This window comes from Cucurbita pepo, chromosome LG09 (assembly GCF_002806865.2).
Source record: "Cucurbita pepo subsp. pepo cultivar mu-cu-16 chromosome LG09, ASM280686v2, whole genome shotgun sequence".
In the NCBI taxonomy this organism is placed as follows: Eukaryota; Viridiplantae; Streptophyta; class Magnoliopsida; order Cucurbitales; family Cucurbitaceae; genus Cucurbita; species Cucurbita pepo.
In genome coordinates, this window is record NC_036646.1 from 7,882,417 (window position 1) to 7,903,339 (window position 20,923).

The 20,923-nt window shown below is 37.1% G+C and overlaps 3 protein-coding genes across 4 annotated transcripts; 2 read left to right on the forward strand and 1 right to left on the reverse strand.

Moving 5' to 3' along the window:
* Positions 1 to 1,085: 1,085 nt before the first annotated feature.
* Positions 1,086 to 4,602, reverse strand: LOC111802498 (serine carboxypeptidase-like 31). Its single transcript, XM_023686893.1, has 10 exons — positions 4,310 to 4,602; positions 4,117 to 4,224; positions 3,916 to 4,011; positions 3,196 to 3,288; positions 3,024 to 3,106; positions 2,650 to 2,940; positions 2,436 to 2,566; positions 1,545 to 1,640; positions 1,324 to 1,429; positions 1,086 to 1,232 (listed from the first exon to the last, which is right to left on the reverse strand). The coding sequence occupies exons 1-10, from the start codon at positions 4,581 to 4,583 to the stop codon at positions 1,086 to 1,088; spliced, it is 1,425 nt and encodes a 474-aa protein (XP_023542661.1). The 5' UTR covers positions 4,584 to 4,602.
* A 7,253-nt stretch (positions 4,603 to 11,855) lies between these two features.
* Positions 11,856 to 13,107, forward strand: LOC111802539 (caffeoylshikimate esterase-like). Its single transcript, XM_023686946.1, has one exon. The coding sequence runs from the start codon at positions 11,961 to 11,963 to the stop codon at positions 12,957 to 12,959; it is 999 nt and encodes a 332-aa protein (XP_023542714.1). The 5' UTR covers positions 11,856 to 11,960; the 3' UTR covers positions 12,960 to 13,107.
* Positions 13,108 to 14,380: 1,273 nt separating this feature from the next.
* LOC111802566 (protein GID8 homolog) lies at positions 14,381 to 17,385 on the forward strand. 2 transcript variants are annotated; one of them, XM_023686979.1, is made up of 7 exons: positions 14,381 to 14,539; positions 14,794 to 14,910; positions 15,128 to 15,287; positions 15,408 to 15,514; positions 16,266 to 16,397; positions 16,573 to 16,729; positions 17,049 to 17,385. In XM_023686979.1, exons 2-7 carry the CDS (start codon positions 14,860 to 14,862, stop codon positions 17,168 to 17,170), a joined length of 729 nt encoding a protein of 242 aa, XP_023542747.1. In that variant the 5' UTR covers positions 14,381 to 14,539; positions 14,794 to 14,859; the 3' UTR covers positions 17,171 to 17,385. The 2 variants fall into 2 exon arrangements, with proteins under 2 accessions (XP_023542747.1, XP_023542748.1); XM_023686980.1 differs by having other exon boundaries at positions 14,399 to 14,539; positions 14,805 to 14,910.
* The last annotated feature ends 3,538 nt before the right edge of the window (positions 17,386 to 20,923 follow it).

Below are 20,923 nucleotides of genomic sequence, written 5' to 3' on the forward strand. Positions count from 1 at the left end.
CTATCACCTTGAGGATTGTTGAAGTCTTGCATTCACTAATTTTAAGAAAGATCATGAGTATATAAGTGAGAGACACTGATAAGGAATCAACAAAAGGAAAAGCTCGGATGTCAAATGATAAGGAATCAACACAAAGAAAGCTTTGATACCGAGGGATAAGAAATCACTACAAGAGAAGTAAAATTCAGATCACCTTGTTGATAAAATATCTTAAGACAAGAACACTCTTTTAAGTGTAATTACTTTACCGACAANGATTCAGATTACCTTATTGATAAAATATCTTAAGACAAGAACACTCTTTTAAGTGTAATTACTTTACCGGCAATATTGATGATGTCAAGCTTGCAGTCTAAACTGCATAGAATTGCAATGAAACTTAGCTCGGGGCTAAATAATCATTTTACTACATTTTTAAGTCTCTTTCACTAATACAACGAACATGGCTTTAAATAACCTCAAAATGAAACCCGAGTTGTAACATTCATACTTTATGACCATAATTAACTATTATGTAAATGTAATCTAAAGTAAATAAAAAATCCTAAAATGCATTAATGAAACATCGTAACTCTAAATTATGATCCATCCAAAATTTATAACAATAAATCTTGAATCTTCTTGAATGTGGCATGAATTGAAACATCTTTTGATAATTTTAACAATATTTTCTTCACATCTTCCATAAAATTTATATTTTACTATTGATGTCTTGGTTCATATCAGACACTATCTCTACTCGTATGAGGCCTTAAAGCAAAACCATAATAGCTTATATTCAAAGTGGACAATATCATACTAATGTGGAGGTTCGTTATTCCCAACATGGTATCATAGTCATACCCATATCTTAACTTAGTCACGTCAATAGAATCGTAAGTGTCAAACAAAGAAGTTATGAGCTTTGAAGGTATACACATCATAGCGACCAGGTGTCAAACAAACGATGTACTTTGTTTAGCTCCCATCTTTATAATTGAGTAGAAACATTATGTTATACACTAAAATTTCTCTTGTTCATCCAAAAACATCATTAATTAAATCTTCTAATACAAATACATTAGCTAAAACCACTTCCAAATCAATCATTTAGAAGAAGGTAGGGTTTGTCCATTCAGAAACGAAGCAAAGAACGCCAATGAACTGCTTGGCTCGAAGGATGGCACTGCATGCCCAGCTCCCCTAAATGTTGCAAACGTTAGGCCAGCATATTCCTGGTACCACCCGCTCACCTGCACCCAATCGAACACGCTCAACTTTATTTGATAACGATTTTGTTTCAGTTTTCGGGTTTAAATCCCGTTCGAGAATCGGAATCATTACCTGCTTCTCATGGTACCAAGGCCTCCATGCCTTCGTAATTGGTAGACCGAGTGAACTAAGACTGTATCTTGTCGACAACACGGGAACTCTTCCATCGGTATCTCCACTGTTTCCATAACCAAATTTAGTTCAATTTATTTGATGAACATACTTAAATCTCTCTAATTCAAATTAGATCTTAGTTAAGTAACGTAGAAATGTGTTTAAGGTGTTTTAATTACCTGTAGATCCATACCCTAAGCCCAGCTGCAATTAGCTTCTTGTATATAGGAATCATCGAAGGCTTTGAGTCTGACCAGTTTTCGAACATGGTGGTGCTGTTTTTCAATCTCATCAATGTCAGTGCACATCAAAAGATTACCCGAATGGGTCGATGTCACGAACTTTAAAAAGTTTCGTTCTTTTTCTATAAATTTGATACCACACTTAAAGTGGAAGGACTTACATAACATCATTTACAACACCATTACATAAATGGATGTGGTAGTTCATGGGTCAAAATTGATTTTTTAGATGATTTATGTATCACCGTTAGCCTCACGGTTTTAAAACGCGTCTTTTAGGGAGAAGTTTCTACACACCCTTATAAAGAGTGTTTTGTTCCCCTCCCCAACGTGGGATCTCACAATCCACCCCCTTGGAGGCCCAACGTTCTCGCCGGCACATCGCTCAGTGTCTGCTCTGATATCATTTGTAACAACCCAATCTCACAACTAGCAAATATTGCCTATTTTGACCCATTATCTATGGTCGTCAGACTCACGGCTTTAGAACGCGTTTGATAGGGAGAAGTTTTGACACCCTTATAAATAGTGCTCCGTCCTCTCTCCAACCGATGTGAGCTCTCACAAATATCGATCTTTTTTCAGATGATAACAACGATCTTAGTCTTCTATATAGTCATGAATAATATCACACATGCTTTCTAATTTATACATATTAGCTCACGTCAAGGTCCATGTTTATAGTTCAAAAACAAATTTTGAAGTTAGAAGTAAAAATGAAACATTTCAAAACTTAAAAGGATAGAGGTATTATGTGTAATTTAACCCTAAATTCAAATTGTTTTTTGGACCCGAAAAAAAAAATGAAAGGAAAAATGAACTACATACTTGCAAATGCTCCAATTTTTGAGTTGATGCCCATCACTCACATGGAGGGCTTTTTGCACATCTGGTCTATTATAAAACGTTTTCGCATAGCCATCAAGGCACGGATCGTATCCACCCATCATTCTCGGCATCTGTTTCATCAAACAAAAATACGTTAACTACATGATATCATCCACTTTAAACGTACTAAAAAAATAAGAAATTTCTCGACAACCATGGTATTAGAATGCTTGATCATAAGCGTTTGCATGGAATTGCCATCAGCAGATGCAGAATTGGCCATGCAAAGAGACGTATAAAGACTATAGATATCAATTTCTTTGTATTGGCTAAGCAATTCATCAACTGCATCACTACAAGTATTATTACTCCAAGTATCATTGCTATTAAAATCACAGCTTTCTCTTATAATTTTATGAGTTTCATCAGAAATAACTGCATGGCTCCATGCATAATCCACCATCCCTCGCCAATCATCACCATCAGAAGTTTCAGGGTTCCCCAACTGTGATGAATCAATCAAAAATCATTATAAAATATGAACCACAAATCAAAGATTTAGTGGAATTATATATACAATGAACATACCAAAACCCCATGCAAATCGATGTGAAAGGAGGAATCTTTATTCCTATCATAGATGAGCTCAGCCAGCTCGGGAACATATTTGCCTGTTTTTTTTGTTTACAAGACAGTTGATGTGATTAATAAAAAACACGACATGAAATCAAGTGATTATCGGTGGGAAATCGATGAAAACCTGCATAGCTTTCTCCTGCGATGTAAAATGTATGGTTTTTGTAGGATGGAAACTTGAGGAACCAGTTTTGTAGAAAGGTATAAGCATCGTTTGCTGTCCAAAAACATCACATAAAATCATGTTATATTGTGAAAGGAAGAATCTTTTTATTGTAATACTCAAAAGTTAGAAACCACGACTCTCCACAATGGTATGATATTGTCCACTTTGAGTATAAGCTCTCGTGGCTTTGCTTTGGGCTTCCCCAGAAAGCCTCGTACCAATGAAGATGTATTTCTTACTTATTAGCCCATGATCGTCCTCTTAATTAGCAAATGTGGGACTCCCTCCTAACAATCCCCGCCTCGAATCAAGTACACTATAGAGTCTCCCCTAAGGTCAATGTAGCCCTCGAACAACCTCCTCTTAACTGAGACTCAACTCCTTTCTCTGGAGCCTTCGAACAAAGTACACCCTTTGTTCGACACTTGAGTCATTGTTTACCACACTTTTGAGGCTAGTAACTTCTTTGTTTGACACTTGAGGATTTTATTGACATGACTAAGTTAAGGGCATGACTCTGATACAATTAGGAATCACAAACCTCCACAATGGTATGATATTGTCCACTTCGAGTATAAGCTCTGGTGGGTTTGCTTTGGGCTACCCCAAAAGACTTCGTACCAGTGGAGATGTATTTCTTATTTATAAATCTATGGTCATTCCCCAAACACCCATTACCTGTAAATTCGTCGCCCAAATTGTGGTAATCGGTAGTTGTATTTGTGTAAGAAAAGCCGACACCAACAGGAGATTCCAAGAACAACATATTGGCCTCTGCATCATATCATCATGATGATTAAAGTGTATTCTTTTCTTAAATTTTTTGAAAAAAATTTGGAAGATTTGGATAGAGATTGATAATGTTTTTATTTGAAATACCTTTATTCCAAGAATAGTCATTTAATTTGAGTCCATTTGCATCATTGTCCACTATGAAAGGACCAATCTCTTGTGTTGCTCCATAACCCACAGAGGAGCACCCAGGACCTGAAACCCAACCAAATAAACGAGAATCTTTTGTCACCTCACCTCAGAACAACATTGAAAATGGTAGGATGAAATGATTGATTACCTCCATTGAGCCAAAGAACCAAGGGTTTTTGGTCAGGGTGAGAGGCGGCTTCATAGAACCAGTAAAACAATGCCCTGCCATGGGGCTCGTGGACGGTGACATAGCCGGCGAAATGGCGGAATCCGACGAGGGGTTGGCCGGGCAAGTTAGTGACGAGGTCGTCTTGTCGGGAGTGATGAGTGTGTAAAGGGCATTGTGTTTTAGGCAATCCCAACGCAGGCGGCACAAGCAGAGCACAGACCACAAAAACCGTGCCCATTATTGAAACCTTCATAATGGTAAATAATATGTTAAGGAGAAGTGTTTATGAAGCATTGGAAACACACCCACTTCACCATTTATACACTCCAATCTTCTGAAATGAATTGGAGAGAGAGAGAGAGAGAGAGAGAGAGAGAGAGGGATATGCTGTCTTCCACGTGCCAAAACTGTGTTCATTTGATGCTGGGTCTTGTTTTTTCTTTCCTAATTTGCATTTTTGGTTTGGCTTTGGGATCTTATTTCAACCTTTCTTTTAGATGGGTTGTTTGATCTTTACATGTTCTTCAAAAATTTTACAACAATTTAGAATCAGTTCTTCAGCTGTTTTCAAATTAGTTTTCTTTTGGTTCAATTGGGGATAATCTTTTATAAGGTTATTTGTTTTTATCCATATTTTTTTTTTTTTTTTGCATGGGAAAGGTTTCCATGCCCTTGTAAAAAAATGTGTGTTCCTCCCTTTGGTTGAGGTGGGATATCACAATCCACATCTTTTGGGGGGCCAGCGTCCTCACTGATACACTGTTCGATGTCTAGCTCTAATACCATTTGTAATCTCTTCTCTTATTGATGTGTGATCTCACAATCCATCTCCTTTGGGGGCCAGCGTCCTTACTAATACACCATTCGGTGCCTAGCTCTAATACCATTTGTAATAGCTCAAGTTCACCGCTAGCAGATATTGCACCTGTTACGTTTCGCTGTCAGCTCACGGTTTTACCTTATAAGGAATGCTTCGTTCTCCTCCCCAACCAATGTGGGANGTTGGATTTCGATAATCGGCCAGGGAAATCAGAGGATATTGTCGATAGGAGGTTGTTGGAAGAAAGATAAAATGCCTCAAATAAGAGAGAGAGAAGGACTGAAAGAAAGTTTGACTGCTCTTCAAAATCCGGTTGTGAAATCTTGTAAACAGATTTCCTATTTAAATACAACCTATCCTNTTCATAATCCATCCCCTTAGAGGTCCAACGTTTTCGCTGACACACCACCTGGTGTCTGGCTCTAATATTATTTGTAATAGCTCAAATCTACCACTAGCAGATATTTAACCTGTTACTGGTCGTCGTTAGCCTTACGAATTTAAAACGTGTATGTTAGAGAAAAAACAAAACATGTGCTTGTCTGTAAAGGCAACCGTCTACCTAAATATAATTCAACTAGTCATAATATACAATTTTGACATACAACTTTGTATGAACGAAGCCCTAAGGATTGTAAACTTACAATTGTTCTGATTTCCTTTTGAGGAATGCTTTTATGGAGATCCATTTCAAAAGTAAACAACATGCAACTGAGATTACTTTTAGTACTGAAGCGTGTGGTAATATCACAGTGTTTAAAAGGAATTTTGCAGAAGCCACTATCGATTCTAAGCAAAAAGGACAAAACAATTACGACATATTTATAAAACACTGTTCTGTCCAATTACGTAGCCAAAAACCACACACATTCTTGGTATGTTTCATTGCTTGCTTAGTTAGTTGAGCTCAAGTCTAGTGAGCAGATATTGTCCGCTTTGCTCCATTATGTATTGCTGTCAGTCTCACGATTTTAAAACGTATTTATTAGAGAGAGGTTTCTACACCCTTATAAGAAATGTTTCGTTTTTCTCTCCAACCGATATGGGATCTCACAATCCAATTCCTTGGAGGTCCAGCATCCTTGCTGGCACACCACCCGGTTTCTAGCTCTAATATCATACGTCACGAGTCAAAATAGACAATATCTACCAACTATCAGCTTAGACTGTAACAAATGGTATCAAGGTCAGACACTGGACAGTGTGTCAACGAGAATGTTGTGCCCCCAAAGGAGTGGATTACGAAATCCTACATTGGTTGGAGAGGGGAAACCTCTCCCTGACAGACATTTTAAAACCATGAGATTGACGGTCATATGTAACTGGTCAAAGCAAACAATACTGCTAGTGGTGAGCTTGTAGTATTACAAATGGTATCAAAGCCACTTAACAGATGATACGAGGTATTGGTCGAATTAGGGCTAGATCCTCTCTATAGTAGATGCATTTTAAAATCGTGAAGCTGACGACGATACATAACGGGCTAAAGCGGGCAATATTTACTCGCGATGTGCTTGAGTTGTTATAACTCAATATTGAGACGAAGAAAAAGGTGGTTCTAAGAAAACCGAGATCCCGATCATCGTCATCACAAAGTGGAAAGATGGAATTTTGTGGCGAACCCTTTGGTGGGTTATGGCTCTTTTTTTGAATTTGGATCTGACAAAAAAAACCCATCAAATTTAGGTTATGTTATTGAAATAATGACTAAGATTCCAACTTTATGTTTAGTTGAATTATGAGATGGAATTCATTTATTTATCCAAACTTTATGAAGAAAAAAAAAACTCGAACTCGGATTGCTTTTATCTCTCTCGTTCTTCTTTTATCCTTAAATAACAGTAGCATTTTCGTGGATTTCGACATTTTGTTTCTTAATTAGATATCTATAATTCTTCTTTTTACTATTAAGATAATATATCTTGGTCGTGATATTACATCGTCCACTTTTTAGGTTTAAACTCATATCGAGCAAGCTTTTGATAACGTTGAATTTGAAGGTTAGGTGATCTTCAACTAAAGATTAGGCAAACATGCTAAATTAGAAAATTTGGAAGTGCAAATTTTTGTTAAAGCTTAGTAGGATTTAGTTGCATTTTTTTTTTTCAATTTTGAGACTGACAAATTTGGATAGACATTGCCAAATCTTGCAACCAACCATCGTCTTTCCAGCATATTTTGTTCTCACTCGAGTATGTATTCATGAAAATGTTTATGAAAGAACGAATGTACGATCTACATATCATATAATTTAAAGTTATGGGGACCCATGTATTTTTATGTCACATGTATTGGGGTACTTCTCATGTTATGATGAATACATACCCGTATACTACAATATTTATGTTTGACATGATATCATGCAAGCTTCTTTCCCTCCATGGCTCTGGCAACGTCGTGCGGTAATTGAAGGGCAAGTCCAGGAGATACGTATACGCCTGCCTAGTGGATCCATGTACACGCAACATGGGTCATGTGTAGAGAAGTATTTATGAAACATTTTAAATGAACTTTACGCGCATTATAGACTTGTTATGCATGTCGTGCCAACCTTGATTTCAATAGGAAATTAGAGTCATTACAAAACTATCTCATCCACACTAACCAATACAAATCCTTCCAACATGTTATGTCCTCACTTACGTGCATCTTATGAAAATTCATAGGAGGTCACTCAACATAGAATTGTTCTAAGTAAAGCACGCATAACCATGAAGTTCTCAGTCATCCTACTCTCAGGATCGCTCTCATTCGAATGTGGTATTGAGAGCGACCCTTTTTAACCAAGACCACATTCTATAGAAATGTACCTATACCAAAAATGTACATTCGAACATGGTCTAGAGAGCTATCCTAGTCTCAAGATCGCTCACATCCTATTCATGTATCATTTCTTTTGAGGTATGAATAGGTATTAGTTTCATTTAGTTCATCTCCCATATTGGTACACTCTCATCTTGATTCATCGTATGAGCGTTAATATTGCTATGTTTATAATAAAAGTTTGTCTAGTATTCTTATAGATGTAAGGAAATTTCTTCTTTTCAAATTACGTAAATTTTTGTATCTCTTCGTTCATTTGTGTTTGTTGGTGTGTGAATGCAATCCATCCTTAAAAGATTTTGGAACGTTTGAATGAAGTAGAAGTGGATAAATGTTGAAAGAAAAGTTAGGAATGGTTGGGCAGTGGCCGCCGGCGCCGGCGCAATAGTAGGGTTGGGTTAGGCAACGCACGGCGTTAATGGGCGACACTAGGGCTTAAATATGAGTGGTTATCTGACCATTGTGGGGCAAGAGTGTGGGGCAAAAGCCTATTCTCCTTTTCAAATTAATGCCCCTTTTACTCAACTAGTGCTTTTAAGAACAATTTTTTTAAGAAAAAAAGATTGATTATTGACCTAAAGTTTTTTTATCCACACGTTTTCTTTATAAGAATTATTCTTATTTTTGAAATTTTCGAGCCTAATGTTAGTTTCTATAACGATAGCGTTGGTTCGTCCTCGAACTACATCTTACTGGGAGAATGACCTCAACATTCCCCTTCATTTCCTACCACATAGTCACGTTACCTACACCTCGCTTCTTTCTAGCATGTTTTGTTTTCACTCACGTGCATCCTATGAAAATTTCTAAGAGATCACTCAACATAGAATTGCTCAAAATCCATTCTATCCTTGGGAAGTTACGAGAATGACTTATGAGATAATCTCCGTCTAAGCTTTAGCCCGTTATATATCATTGTCAGCCTCACAGTTTTAAAACACGTATATGTCTAACTTATCATTTGTAACAGTCTAAGTCTATAGTTAATATGTAACAGCATCATTCTACCGTTAGTAGATATTGTCCGCTTCAGCCTCACAATTTTAAAATATCTAACCAGAGATTTTGACACCCTTATAAGAAATGTTTTGTTTCGTTTTTCTCTCCAATCAATGTAAGATCTTGGAATGAAGATGATAAATAAAATATTAAAATGAATAGAAAGAAAGACAGTAGATTAATTACTTTTGTGAAACAAAAGAAAAAAGGGAAGAAAAAAACAAACAAAAGAGTTTGAAAATATTCGAGTCTATCCTAAATGGATGATGGGGCAAAAAAGAAAGTCATTGAAAGGTATTGATTGTAAGTGATGTCAAAGACCAGCTGCCCACTCAAACAGCGCCAAGCCAATGCCATTCCCGATGCCACAGCCACAGCCACTGCCACTGCTAGCTAGCAATGGCATACGTAAAATGAATTGGCCTTTGATGTGACTCTTAAAAGCACCAAATTTTGCCACAAAACGTACACCAGTTTTCTTTTCACGCACTTCCCTCCATTTGCTGCATCTGATCTGAATCATTCAGCTTTTTTTTGACATGTTCTGTACATATCCACACCTACCCACTTCCTCCAACCCTTACTTCATCACCATTTTCTTCCCTTGTCTTTTTGCCTTCTTAAACTAGAAAGCCTTCCCTAATGGGTCTATCATACTTTCTCGTAGTGTAAATTTCTTCCTATCAAACGTATTTTAAAATTTTGAGATGAATCTCGAAAGAGATAGCTCAAAAATGACACTATCTATTAATGATGGACTTGAGTCGTTACAAATAATATCAGAGCTAGACACTAGACAATGTGTCATTGAGGAGGCTGAGTTCTGAAAAAGGGTGGACACGAGACAGTGTGTCAACAAGAACGTTGGGCCTCAAAGGGGATGGATTGAAGGGTACCACATTGATGGGAGAAAGGAATGAGTGCTTGTTATATAAATCTCACAAATTTGTGTAATAAATCTCACACTAACACGATAGACAGAGACAATCTGAAAAACTATTCTATTATTATTATTATTATTATTATTATTTTTTTGTCTGCTTTGCCTCTTTACAATAGAAAGAAATGTATTTATAAGCTTCTAAAACTAATTATAGAGCCACTTTATGGCACTATTCCTACCAACACTTGGGCATTTTCCTTTACAAACCTACTCAAATTAACTAAAAATAACATTTAAGATTCAACAATGCCAGTTAACGTTAACTCGTAAGGTGGTGAATTGTGAGATCCCACATCGGTTAGAGAGGAGAACGAAAGAGTGTAGAAACTTCTCCCTAACAGTCATCCCACATCAGTTGGGGAAGAGAAGAGACGAAACATTCTTTAAAAGAGTGTGGAACCTTTCCTTAGCAGACATCACATATCGGTTGGAGAGGAGAACTAAACATTATTTATAACAGTGTGGAAACCTCTCCCTATCAGAAATGTTTTAAAATCTTTAGTGGAAAGCCAAATAGGACAAGTAGCGGTGGGCATAGGCTATTACACTTTCGGGAACGTGCGAAAAAAGACACCCTTTTTTGCTACTTAGGTTGGGCAAACCCTAACTTAAGTGTGTTATGAACCACTCAGTTACTATACACTTTTTGGTGCTCGTTTTTCATCTTCCATTTGTTTTGGTTCTGTTTTAATGACGTTTTGAGTATACAATTCGATGCCTGGTGTTGGGACACAACTCATGGTTACGTAAAAAGGCTACCCATCACCTCATTTTCCCTCCCTTTTTATCTGTCTTCCACCAGTTTTATTGGCTTCTTTTTTAGACTTGTTTCTTCTGTCTTTTGAAAATTTCAACCATCATATATCATCAAATAATTTTATAGACTTTCAATAAGTTGTTCAAGTTTCATCAACAAACCCACAAAAAAATTTCAATATTGGTGTTCAAATATTCGTTCATATACCTATCAAGTTCAATACTGACGTCGTTATCTATATTTTTTGTCTTCATAGAAAAAATTTCAAGAAGTTATCCTACCTAGTTGGTCCAAATCAAACGCGTATAATTTTGAAGTTACACCGTGTTTGTATATATAGTAATTATGAATTATTTAGAACTTATCTTAATCATGTCGTAGCTTTGGTGTCACATGCCCATGAAAGGTTCCAATTTGATACCATCGGTAATGCTCCATGTCCAAGATTTGAAGCCATCGGTGAATTTGGATTCTAAATTTTGAGCCTAAACCCTTTTTTTTTTTTTTTTCTTGATAATTATTTCTTATTTTCTGTTTTTAAAAAATAGAAAAATAGTAACATTTGATAGCTATATTATTTTAAAAAAAGTTTGAGAAAAAAGATAATTTTTTTTTTTTTTTTTTAGAGTAAAATGGGATTTGGTAGAGAGAGCATTTGGGTTTTGTGAGGGAGGTGATGATAAAAGAAGATGAAATTAGGGCTTGAGAAGTGTTGATAAGAATAGAAGAATGGGCCTTAATGGGTGGGTTGAGAGGAGAATATAACGCTCCAAGCCCATCGCTAGCCGACATTGTCTTTTTTAGCTTTTCCTTTCGGGGTTTCTTCAAGGTTTTTAAAACTTGTCTGCTCGGGAGAAGTTTCTACCCTCTTATAAAAAATACTTCGTTCAAATATTGTCTATTCATTCATGTACCACTCAAATTGCAAATATTGTATGTTTTACTCAGTACCAGAGTAAATGTTTTATTCTACTCTCCAATTGATGTGAGATCTTACAATCCACACATTTTGGAGGTTGGCGTCCTCACTGACATACCCGTGTCTAGCTCACTTGCGAAACAACTCAAGCCTATCCCTAACAAATATTGTTTGTTTGGCTTGAAATTTTCAATTTTATTTCTTTAATCGTAGAAAATAATAAAATTATAAAAATTAAATTGGAAGAGAGTTCAACACGTGAGGGGAGAGTGAGTCCGAAAACGGAGTACAGTTAATCCGTTTTGGCTCTTTCCGTTCAACGCCAATCACAAACCCTAATCCAAAAATCCCAAAATTCCTTTGGGAGAAATGTCCCAAACCCATCACCAAAATCCCCAATCCTTTCTGAACTACTGGGGAAACATCTCCGAGGAAGATTATTACGCTTCTCAACGAATCAAATCCTCCAAATCCTTCTACACTTCCCCTCGCGGCCTCAAGCTCTTCACTCGTTCATGGCTTCCTCTGCCTCCCACCCCTCCCCGAGCCCTCATCTTCATGGTCCATGGCTACGGCAACAACATCAGCTGGACCTTCCAAGCCACTGCCATCTTCCTCGCCCAGATGGGTTTCGCCTGCTTCGCTCTCGACCTCGAAGGCCATGGCGGATCCGAAGGTCTCAAAGCCTTCGTCCCTAATGTCGACTCTGTTGTCCACGACTGTCTCTCCTTCTTCCGATTCGTTAAATTGAACCCCCAATTTCAGGGTCTGCCCGCCTTCCTCTTCGGCGAGTCAATGGGCGGTGCGATTTGCTTATTGATTCATTTCGCTGATCCCAAAGGGTTCGAGGGCGCTATTCTCGTCGCACCCATGTGCAAAATCTCTGATAAAGTGAAACCCATTTGGCCGATTCCTCAATTTCTTACGGCGGTTGCGAGGTTTTTGCCGAGTTTGGCGATTGTGCCGACGGCGGATCTTTTGGAGAAGTCGGTGAAGGTGGAGGAGAAGAAGATTGTGGCGGAGATGAATCCGATGAGGTATAGGGGGAAACCCAGATTGGGAACTGTGGTGGAGCTTTTGAGAGTTACAGAGGATTTGAGCGGGAGGCTGGGGGATGTGAAGCTGCCGTTCATCGTCGTCCATGGCGATGCGGATGTTGTTACGGATCCGAATGTGAGCAAATCTCTGTATGAGGAAGCGCAGAGCGAGGACAAGACGATGAAGATTTATGAGGGAATGATGCATTCTATGCTGTTTGGGGAGACGGATGAGAATGTGGAGATTGTTCGAAATGATATTGTTTCTTGGTTGAATGCGAGATGTAGGAGTAGGATAAGTGATGATGATGATGATGATCAGAAGAATTAGATGAATCTATTCAAATTGTTTCGATGATTTTAAGGAAACTTCTTGTTCTGGGAATTTGATTGTTACATGGTTTGTAAAATGGATGAAATGTTGGATAATTTGATTGGTTTCGGGTAAATTAATAAAAATATTCATAAATTTTATAATTGGTCACAAGATGTTCTTGAATTTTTAGAAATTTTTTTGAAGGGATGTTGGAATAAGAACAAACGTGAAAATCAATCTAGTCTATTACGATCTTGAGTTGCGGGTGGAGAAGAGTGGACGAGTCAGATCAGTGGCTTCTTGAGTGCGGGTGGAGAAGAGTAGACATAGGGACCCGGGTTAGGGTACAGGTGGAGAAGAGTGGATATAGGGACTGAGTCAGGGTACAAATTAACTAAGACCATTTCATTTACGGCGAGTTCGTGTGGTAAGAAATTTCAACCTTTGAATAGCCCGTAGTGAGCCCGTGTGATAAGAAATTTTAATCTCTGAATAGCTGGATCAGTGGCTTCTTGAGTGCCCGTGTGATAAGAAATTTCAATCTCTGAATAGCTGGATCAGTGGCTTCTTGAGTGCCCGTGTGATAAGAAATTTCAATCTCTGAATAGCTGGATCAGTGGCTTCTTGAGTGCGGGTGGAAAAGAGTAGACATAGGGACCTGAGTCAGGGTACAGGTGGAGAAGAGTGGACATAGGGACTGAAGTCAGGGTACAACGTAACTAAGACCATTTCATTTACGGCGAGTTCGTGTGGTAAGAAATTTCAACCTTTGAATAGCCCGTGTGGTAAGAAATTTACGACGAGTCCGTATGGTAAGAAATTTCAACCTCCGTGTGATAAGAAATTTCAATCTCTGAATAGCCGTGGAAAGTTGGTTAGTGTATTTTAATATCTTTAAAATACTTTTGTTTTTGTTTTTTTTAATTAAGTGTATTATTAAATTTTTTGAAATTCGATATTTTTAATAACGTAAAATGCATTTTTTTAATATTAATTTAGTATTTTTTTTTTAATATTTATACCATGATTTATATCTTAGTTATAAACTATTAAAATATGTTTTGAATCAATTTATTTTTTTATGAGTTTGTATAATATATTTCATGATTTTTTTTTTCTCTAAAATATATAATAACATTTTTTTGGGTTAAATTACAATTTAATTCCTAATTTTTTATATTTTTATCTATTTAGTGCGTGACTTTTAATGAATAATGAATTATTATTAGCTTTTTCTAACAATTTCAGAAAATAAAAGAGGAATAATACAATAAGACAAGAGTAATTAGATATTTTAATTATTTGTTGGAATATTTATAAAATTAAAATGGAAAATAAAAAAATGGGTATATTATTATTTATATAAAGGATTTAATTATTCACAAGCAACCAAAGTCGATTGGGCCTGGTTGAGTGAAGCGGACACGAAAGGAACCGAATAAGACCCGTGAAGCCCAGACCCGGATCCATTAACTCCGAGAATTTCAACTCCCCGACAGCCAGCGTTTGAGGATCGCCGGAACGCCATTTGCAATCCACTGGGAGCAGCGAAGATTCTTGATTGATACCTTTTGAGAGTAATTTATCTTTCAGAGGTACAATTTTCTTCGTGATTTTTTCTCCGAAATGAGTTTGTTGGATTTATTGCAAGTTTTCGACTAGTCTTTTTTGTTCGTCTCTCTAAATTTAGTGGAATTAGGGCCTAATTCCTTAATCAGATTTGTTCTCTTGTCTTTCCATTTTTGTTCTTGGGAGCTTGAGAGTAGTATTTGGAGTAAGCTAGTGTTTGTAATAGCGTCGGATTATGATATCAGTAATCGGATTTTCTTTTCTTTTTTTTTAATCTCAGATTTCTTCTAGGTGAGTTTGCGGTTTTGATTGTGTATAAATCGATGGATTTGAAGGCAGCGCACTGATGTCATTGTTCTGGATTGTGATTCGTCAATTTGCAGAAAACGAAGCGATGGTATATGACTTCAAACGCACATTCTTGATTGCATAATCAAACAACAGCCTTTTGTTTTTTATTCTAGTTTAGTGTTCTTTTAAGGAAGTGAATTTAGAGTTCACCACTGAAAGGGCTACAGATCTTTCAATCAAGATTCTTTCTTCGGATAGGTTTATAGTTTGTTATAGTTCTTTTCCCCCCATAATATGATTCGGCCTTTGCTTTACTCTCTCAGGCCACGTCAAAGAAAGTTATTACAAGGGAAGAGTGGGAGAAGAAGCTTAACGACGTGAAGATTAGGAAAGAAGACATGAATAAATTGGTAATGAATTTCCTTGTCACTGAAGGTTATGTTGATGCAGCTGAGAAATTTCGGATGGAGTCTGGGGCTGAGCGTATCCATTATTTAATTCAGTAACTAAGGCCCTCTTTTCATTTTTGTTTATGTGGAATGTTGATTTATGTGGTGTTCTTGAGATTTGCCTTTCTATTTGCTTCTCCTTATGGATATATAGCAGAAATCGATCTTGCGACCATAACGGATAGAATGGCCGTCAAGAAGGCTGTACAATGCGGTAATGTTGAGGATGCAATTGAGAAAGTGAATGATTTGAATCCCGAGGTTTGTTTCCCACACTAAAAACTTTGTTTGGTGGTGGTTAGAATAGATGTTCATCAAGATCTTTAGTAATAAACGTATAGGACGAATTATGCTCTGCAGCCTTTTGTTATGTTCTCTTCGTGCACATACCCAGAACATGAAAATATTTAACTGCTGTTGGCTTCCCGTGATGAAGATTCTTAATTTCACTTGCAAATTTGAGTGTTTTATGACATGTTATATGCTGTAGACCAGCTACCAATCAAAGTTCTTTACATACTTACCGCCTTCCCTGTCTTTGTAATTTTCATGTTCATTGAACCAAATCTTGTGTGTACTTGTGATATTAGATGCTAGTGGTCTCTTTAGCATCTACTCATGGTATATAGCTTGATGAACTGATGACACGGGTTTTAATGATCGATTAAGAAATTATCAATAATATTTTCTTCTTTTTCCTTCCTTTCTGAGGATGTGATTTCACTCCATTTGTGGTTTGATCCTAAGTGATCTTTTGAGTCGTAAATATGTATGGACTGAGAAGTTGGATTCCCAATCATCTTATCGAACAATAATAACTTTTTTAAAGAAAGGAAAATAGTAGTACACACACACGGAACAAATAAATATCATTCGTTGCTATCATGGCAGCTATCTGATTAAGTTTGATATGGTAACTGGAAAATAGTTGGATATTGTTGGTTTGATGTTCCCTCTTCAGTTCTTGATGTTATGTTATCTAAACACACGTCTAAAGTAAACTCTCTTGCAGATATTGGATACAAATCCCCAATTGTTTTTTCATCTCCAACAGCAAAGATTGATCGAACTAATTCGTAATGGAAAAGTAGAAGAAGCTCTTGAGTTTGCTCAGGAGGAGCTTGCACCAAGGGGAGAAGAAAATGTAATTTATGTGGCTTTCGCTTTCCACCTTTCTATCATCATATTGTAGCTTAGATCAATAAAGTATATAAATGCTTATGTACTCGTTGACATTTGAAATGTCTTATGTACACTTCAACTGTGGATTTCCCTTCACCTTCACCTGCTCTCCAAAATAACCCTTTTACTTCTTTCAGCAAAGCTTCTTGGAAGAGTTGGAGAGAACAGTTGCTTTACTTGCTTTTGAAGATGTTTCCAACTGTCCGGTGCGAGACCTTCTGGACATCTCTCAGCGCCTGAAGACAGCAAGTGAAGTTAATGCAGCCATCTTAACAAGTCAGAGTCATGAAAAAGGTTAAAATTCTTGCCACCATTTGCATTTGAAGTGCATAACATTAAAATAGTACTCTCTTTCCTACTTGAGAAATGCTGCTAGATCTCTGCCATGTCCAATAATAACACCATGGCAATGAGAATTGAACCTTTGGTTAATATCAGTACTCGAACAAAATCATTGATTTTGATCTCAACTCTAACAGAGACATGATAGTATTTTGAGTAAGCAGGCGCATCAATGGCAGACCAAAAGAAGTCAAGAACAGTCTAGTTTTCACCTGCAACCTGATTTAGTGTACTTATGGCTAACAAATTACAATTTGTTGTCGTTTTACAGATCCGAAGCTGCCAAGCTTGTTGAAGATGTTAATGTGGGCACAGGACCAACTCGATGAGAAAGCAGCGTATCCTCGCATCAATGATTTATCCACGGCTATGCTTGAAGATCCTCCTATTTGAATACGTCTTCCAAAAGAACGGTGAAAGAGATTTCTCAGCGTGTTTGATCGGAAGAAAAATAAAATCACGTAGGTTGATCATTTGTAGTTTCCTTATTGTCTTTCATCATCTTCGTTTTAGAATTTCCTTAGTTACATTACTGGCCTCAAATGCTAAGATGGTTGTGTACAAAAGATTATCAAACCTTTATTCTTCAAGTGTCAAATTGTGTGCAACATGTTTGTCCCGCTCACCTTCCTCACCTTACTTAGAATCTTACAATAATACAACCAAAATCCTTTCCATTTAGGCAGTGAAATGAAAACCAAGCTTGGGACTTTCTAAACCTCTCTATCCTATTCAAAAGGACATAATGATGAGAAGGAAACAAGCTATGTGCAAACAATCATCACTCAGATTTGACCCAAAAAACATAAACCCACATGGCGGAATTGTAAGGATTGCCACAATTCTGAAGTGTTCATATTTGGATGCATCATCAATATCCTCGCTGACTTTGGTGTGCCCATCATCAAAATTAAGAGCATAGCTACTAGGATCGTACTGAAACCTTAGTGGCCGCTTGCTTCCATTCTTGATGGCCTTCTTTAAAGCCGCCCTCACCCTCCAGAACAGATTCATACATTGTCTTTTACCGTAGGCATTCATCCTAGCCAGCCCTCTACTGCCCTTCAGTTTCATCCCAAGCGCGCAGGACCCGTTCGATGAAATTCCCCAGAGAAATGGCTGCAGATTTCTTGATAAATTAAAGGGTGTTGTAAATGAGGAGAGACACTCCCTTATACTGCTTGGATCGGAGGAGAAGAGACGATGCATATATTATAAGTAAAAGCGTTGGAGTTTTGAAGAGAGTGGGAGGAGTAGAGCGCAAGCTTGTTGGAATGAAGGCTAAAATTCTATCATTAAGAGGGAGGGGGATTGGTGGGGAAAAGAGGACATGGTTGGCGCAGAGGTGCAGTGGGCAGAGAGCCTCTCCAATGTCGTATCACTATCAGAAACTGTTGTTGGCTTGGCTGCTGGTGCTGCCGCTTCTGGTAGAAGCCACTGCTTTGATTGAAACGGTAATTTCCTAACCCATTATATTAGCAAACCATATGATGTATGATATAGACAAATTAGAACTATATGCAACAAAATTAAATGTTGCTACCATGTGGTCATTCATTAGGGAGAATTGATGTAATGGCCCAAATCCACTGTCAGTAGATATTGTTCTCCTTATACTTTTTCTTTCTAGATTTCTCTCAAAGTTTTTAAAATTTGTCTGCTAGGGAGAAGTTTTCACACCCTTATAAAAAAATGTGTTGTTTTCCTCCCCAACCGATGTGGGATCTCACAATTCACCCCCTTTCGGGCCTAGCATCCCCATAGGCACATGTTCCTTTCTCCAATCGATGTGGCACCCCCCTTCGGGGCTCAACCTCCTCACTAGCACATCGTTCGGTGTCTAACTTTGGTAGATATTGTTGTTTTTGGGCTATCTCTTTTGGGTTTCGTCATAGTTTTTAAAATGTGTCTGCTAGGGAGAATTTATCATATCTTTATAAAGAATGTTTTGTTCTTCTCTTCAACAGACGTGGAATCTCATAGTTGAATAGGACGAGGGAAGAGTTGATATAAGATATTAATAGTGGGTGGCAATATTCTGATGCCTATATGATTTTGTGGTGTGCTAAAGAGGGAGACTGGCAGTGGGAGTGGTAGTTCTAATTGAATAAGGCTGAGGAGTTGGATTTTACAGTCTCTACAGACAAAGGGGTAGCAGGCATAAATGAGGGAGGGTGCCTCTTCATTCATCAATCACTATCAAAAAGAATTCTTTGTCTTTGCTTTTCTTCTTTCAATCCTTACTATTTTGTCTCTAACTAAAGCCATTATCAACCATGGTAATTCAATTTCATAGCTTTGTGGGGCTTTTCTGTCATGCCCCTTTCACCTTCTTTCTTCTCTTCTCTTCTTCACCTTTCTTACCCATCCCTTTGCTTTTTCCTTTTTTTGTGCTCCCAATTTCCTTCGTCGATACGAAATGTTTTACTCAAAGATCTACGTTGATTCGATAATAAATACTGAAAACAACGTGTGAGATCTCACATTTGATGGAGAGGAGAACAAAGCATTCTTTGTAAGAGTGGAAATCTTTATCTAGTAGACTCGTTTTAAAAATCATGAGGCGGAGCCCGAAAGAGAAAATTTAAAGAGGACAATATCTACTAGCGGTGGGTTTTGGCCATTACGAATGGTATCAAAGCCAAATATCAAGTGAAGTGTCAGCAAGAAGGCTAAGCCCCGTAGTCATGAGGCGGTGTGCTAGCAAGGACACTGGGCGAAGTTAGGTAAGATGAAGATAATAAGCATTGAAAACAATGTTTATTGGTACGAGATATTTGAAGCGAAGTTAGGTTTATGTCCAAAATGAATAATATATACAGAATCCAGCTCTTGGGAGCTTGTACCTAATCTACCCGAGAGTCCCATTCCTTCTTTCGGCGAGATAATTCCAGGTGTTAGTCTTTTTCTTCCCTAGTACAGAGTTTTAGAGTTTTTGTGAGGGATATGAAACTATAACTAAAGAATAACAACTCTATTGATATCAGTTTCTTTTTAAGTGAAATCGAAAGAAAATCTATGAAAGTTTACGTCGAAAGTGAGTTTAAGTTTTCCTTCGTTTATTGGGTCGTGGGATTTTCTCGACAACCAATGGCCCAAGCTGAAAGCCTATTTATGTCTTTGGACCAATTGGACCATTGGTAGGTTGCTTAGTAGAAGAAACTAAAAGTCTATACCATATTATAATGAACTATGACCAACTCGAAATTTTAAATTGAATGCATGATAACTTGAGCAATTCGAATAGAGTTCACAATCTAACTTTGTATTTTCGAGTTAGGTTGAATTAGTCGTTTTTCTTTTTTAATTATTATTTTTTAAATCCTACTTATCCACCGTGCATATGTCATTAATAACTAATATTTAAATTTTTTGAAATTTTAGTTATTAAGGACATTTCATAAAGTTGAAATATCAAATATTTATAAGTTACTATGCATCACTAACATTGATTACTAATGTTCTTAAGTTAGTTTGGGTTTTAACCCTATTTTTGGATTGGTCGGGTTAGTCAGGTTGACCTAACAAAAAAAATATTGACCCACAAACGGAACCAAATTTTAGATATTCAAAAAATTCAACCATATCAAAATCGAAAAGAACCTAACCAATACTTCGGATTAGTCGAGTTATCAGATCACATGAACACCCTAAAGTCAATCATAAAACAACTACAATTGATTATTTAAAGAAAGATATAAAGATTTGATTTTTTTTAACTTTAAAAAAATAAGATTTATTACAACTTTATTGGTTACTAATACCACACTTTTGAAATTGTTTCCATTGTATCATATAATTTAGTTCATAAATGATAAATCAATTAAAGTTCATAAAAGCCAAAACAAATGATTTGAAATAAATAAAATTATAGTTAATATCACACTTTATTGGCTGCTGTTTGTCCCCCCTCAAAAGTCACATCTTTCCTTTAAATATGTTGTCATTTTCATCCGATACCAACGAGTGCGATGTTGAGGATAGAATGATTAAACTCCTTTTTCGATGATTCAATCATAAGAACTCCATGGTTAAGCGTACTTTACTTGGAGCAATTCTATAACGACTCAGATCCACTGCTAGTAGATATTGTCCTCCTTGGGTTTTCCCTTGCTGACTTTATCTCAAGGCTTCTTCTAGAGAAAG

What these genes read in the sequence shown, in the direction of transcription:
- LOC111802498 (XM_023686893.1), bottom strand. Translation starts at nt 4,583, where the DNA reads ATGAAGGTTTCAATAATGGGCACGGTTTTTGTGGTCTGTGCTCTGCTT. An exon ending in CGCAGGAGAAAGCTATGCAG is followed by an intron (nt 3,107 to 3,195) that starts GTTTTCATCGAT and finishes CAAAAAAAACAG; the next exon opens with GCAAATATGTTCCCGAGCTG. An exon ending in TCGATTTGCATGGGGTTTTG is followed by an intron (nt 2,941 to 3,023) that starts GTATGTTCATTG and finishes GATTCATCACAG; the next exon opens with TTGGGGAACCCTGAAACTTC.
- LOC111802539 (XM_023686946.1), top strand. Translation starts at nt 11,961, where the DNA reads ATGTCCCAAACCCATCACCAAAATCCCCAATCCTTTCTGAACTACTGG.
- LOC111802566 (XM_023686979.1), top strand. Translation starts at nt 14,860, where the DNA reads ATGTCATTGTTCTGGATTGTGATTCGTCAATTTGCAGAAAACGAAGCG. An exon ending in TGAATGATTTGAATCCCGAG is followed by an intron (nt 15,515 to 16,265) that starts GTTTGTTTCCCA and finishes ACTCTCTTGCAG; the next exon opens with ATATTGGATACAAATCCCCA. An exon ending in AAGTCAGAGTCATGAAAAAG is followed by an intron (nt 16,730 to 17,048) that starts GTTAAAATTCTT and finishes GTCGTTTTACAG; the next exon opens with ATCCGAAGCTGCCAAGCTTG.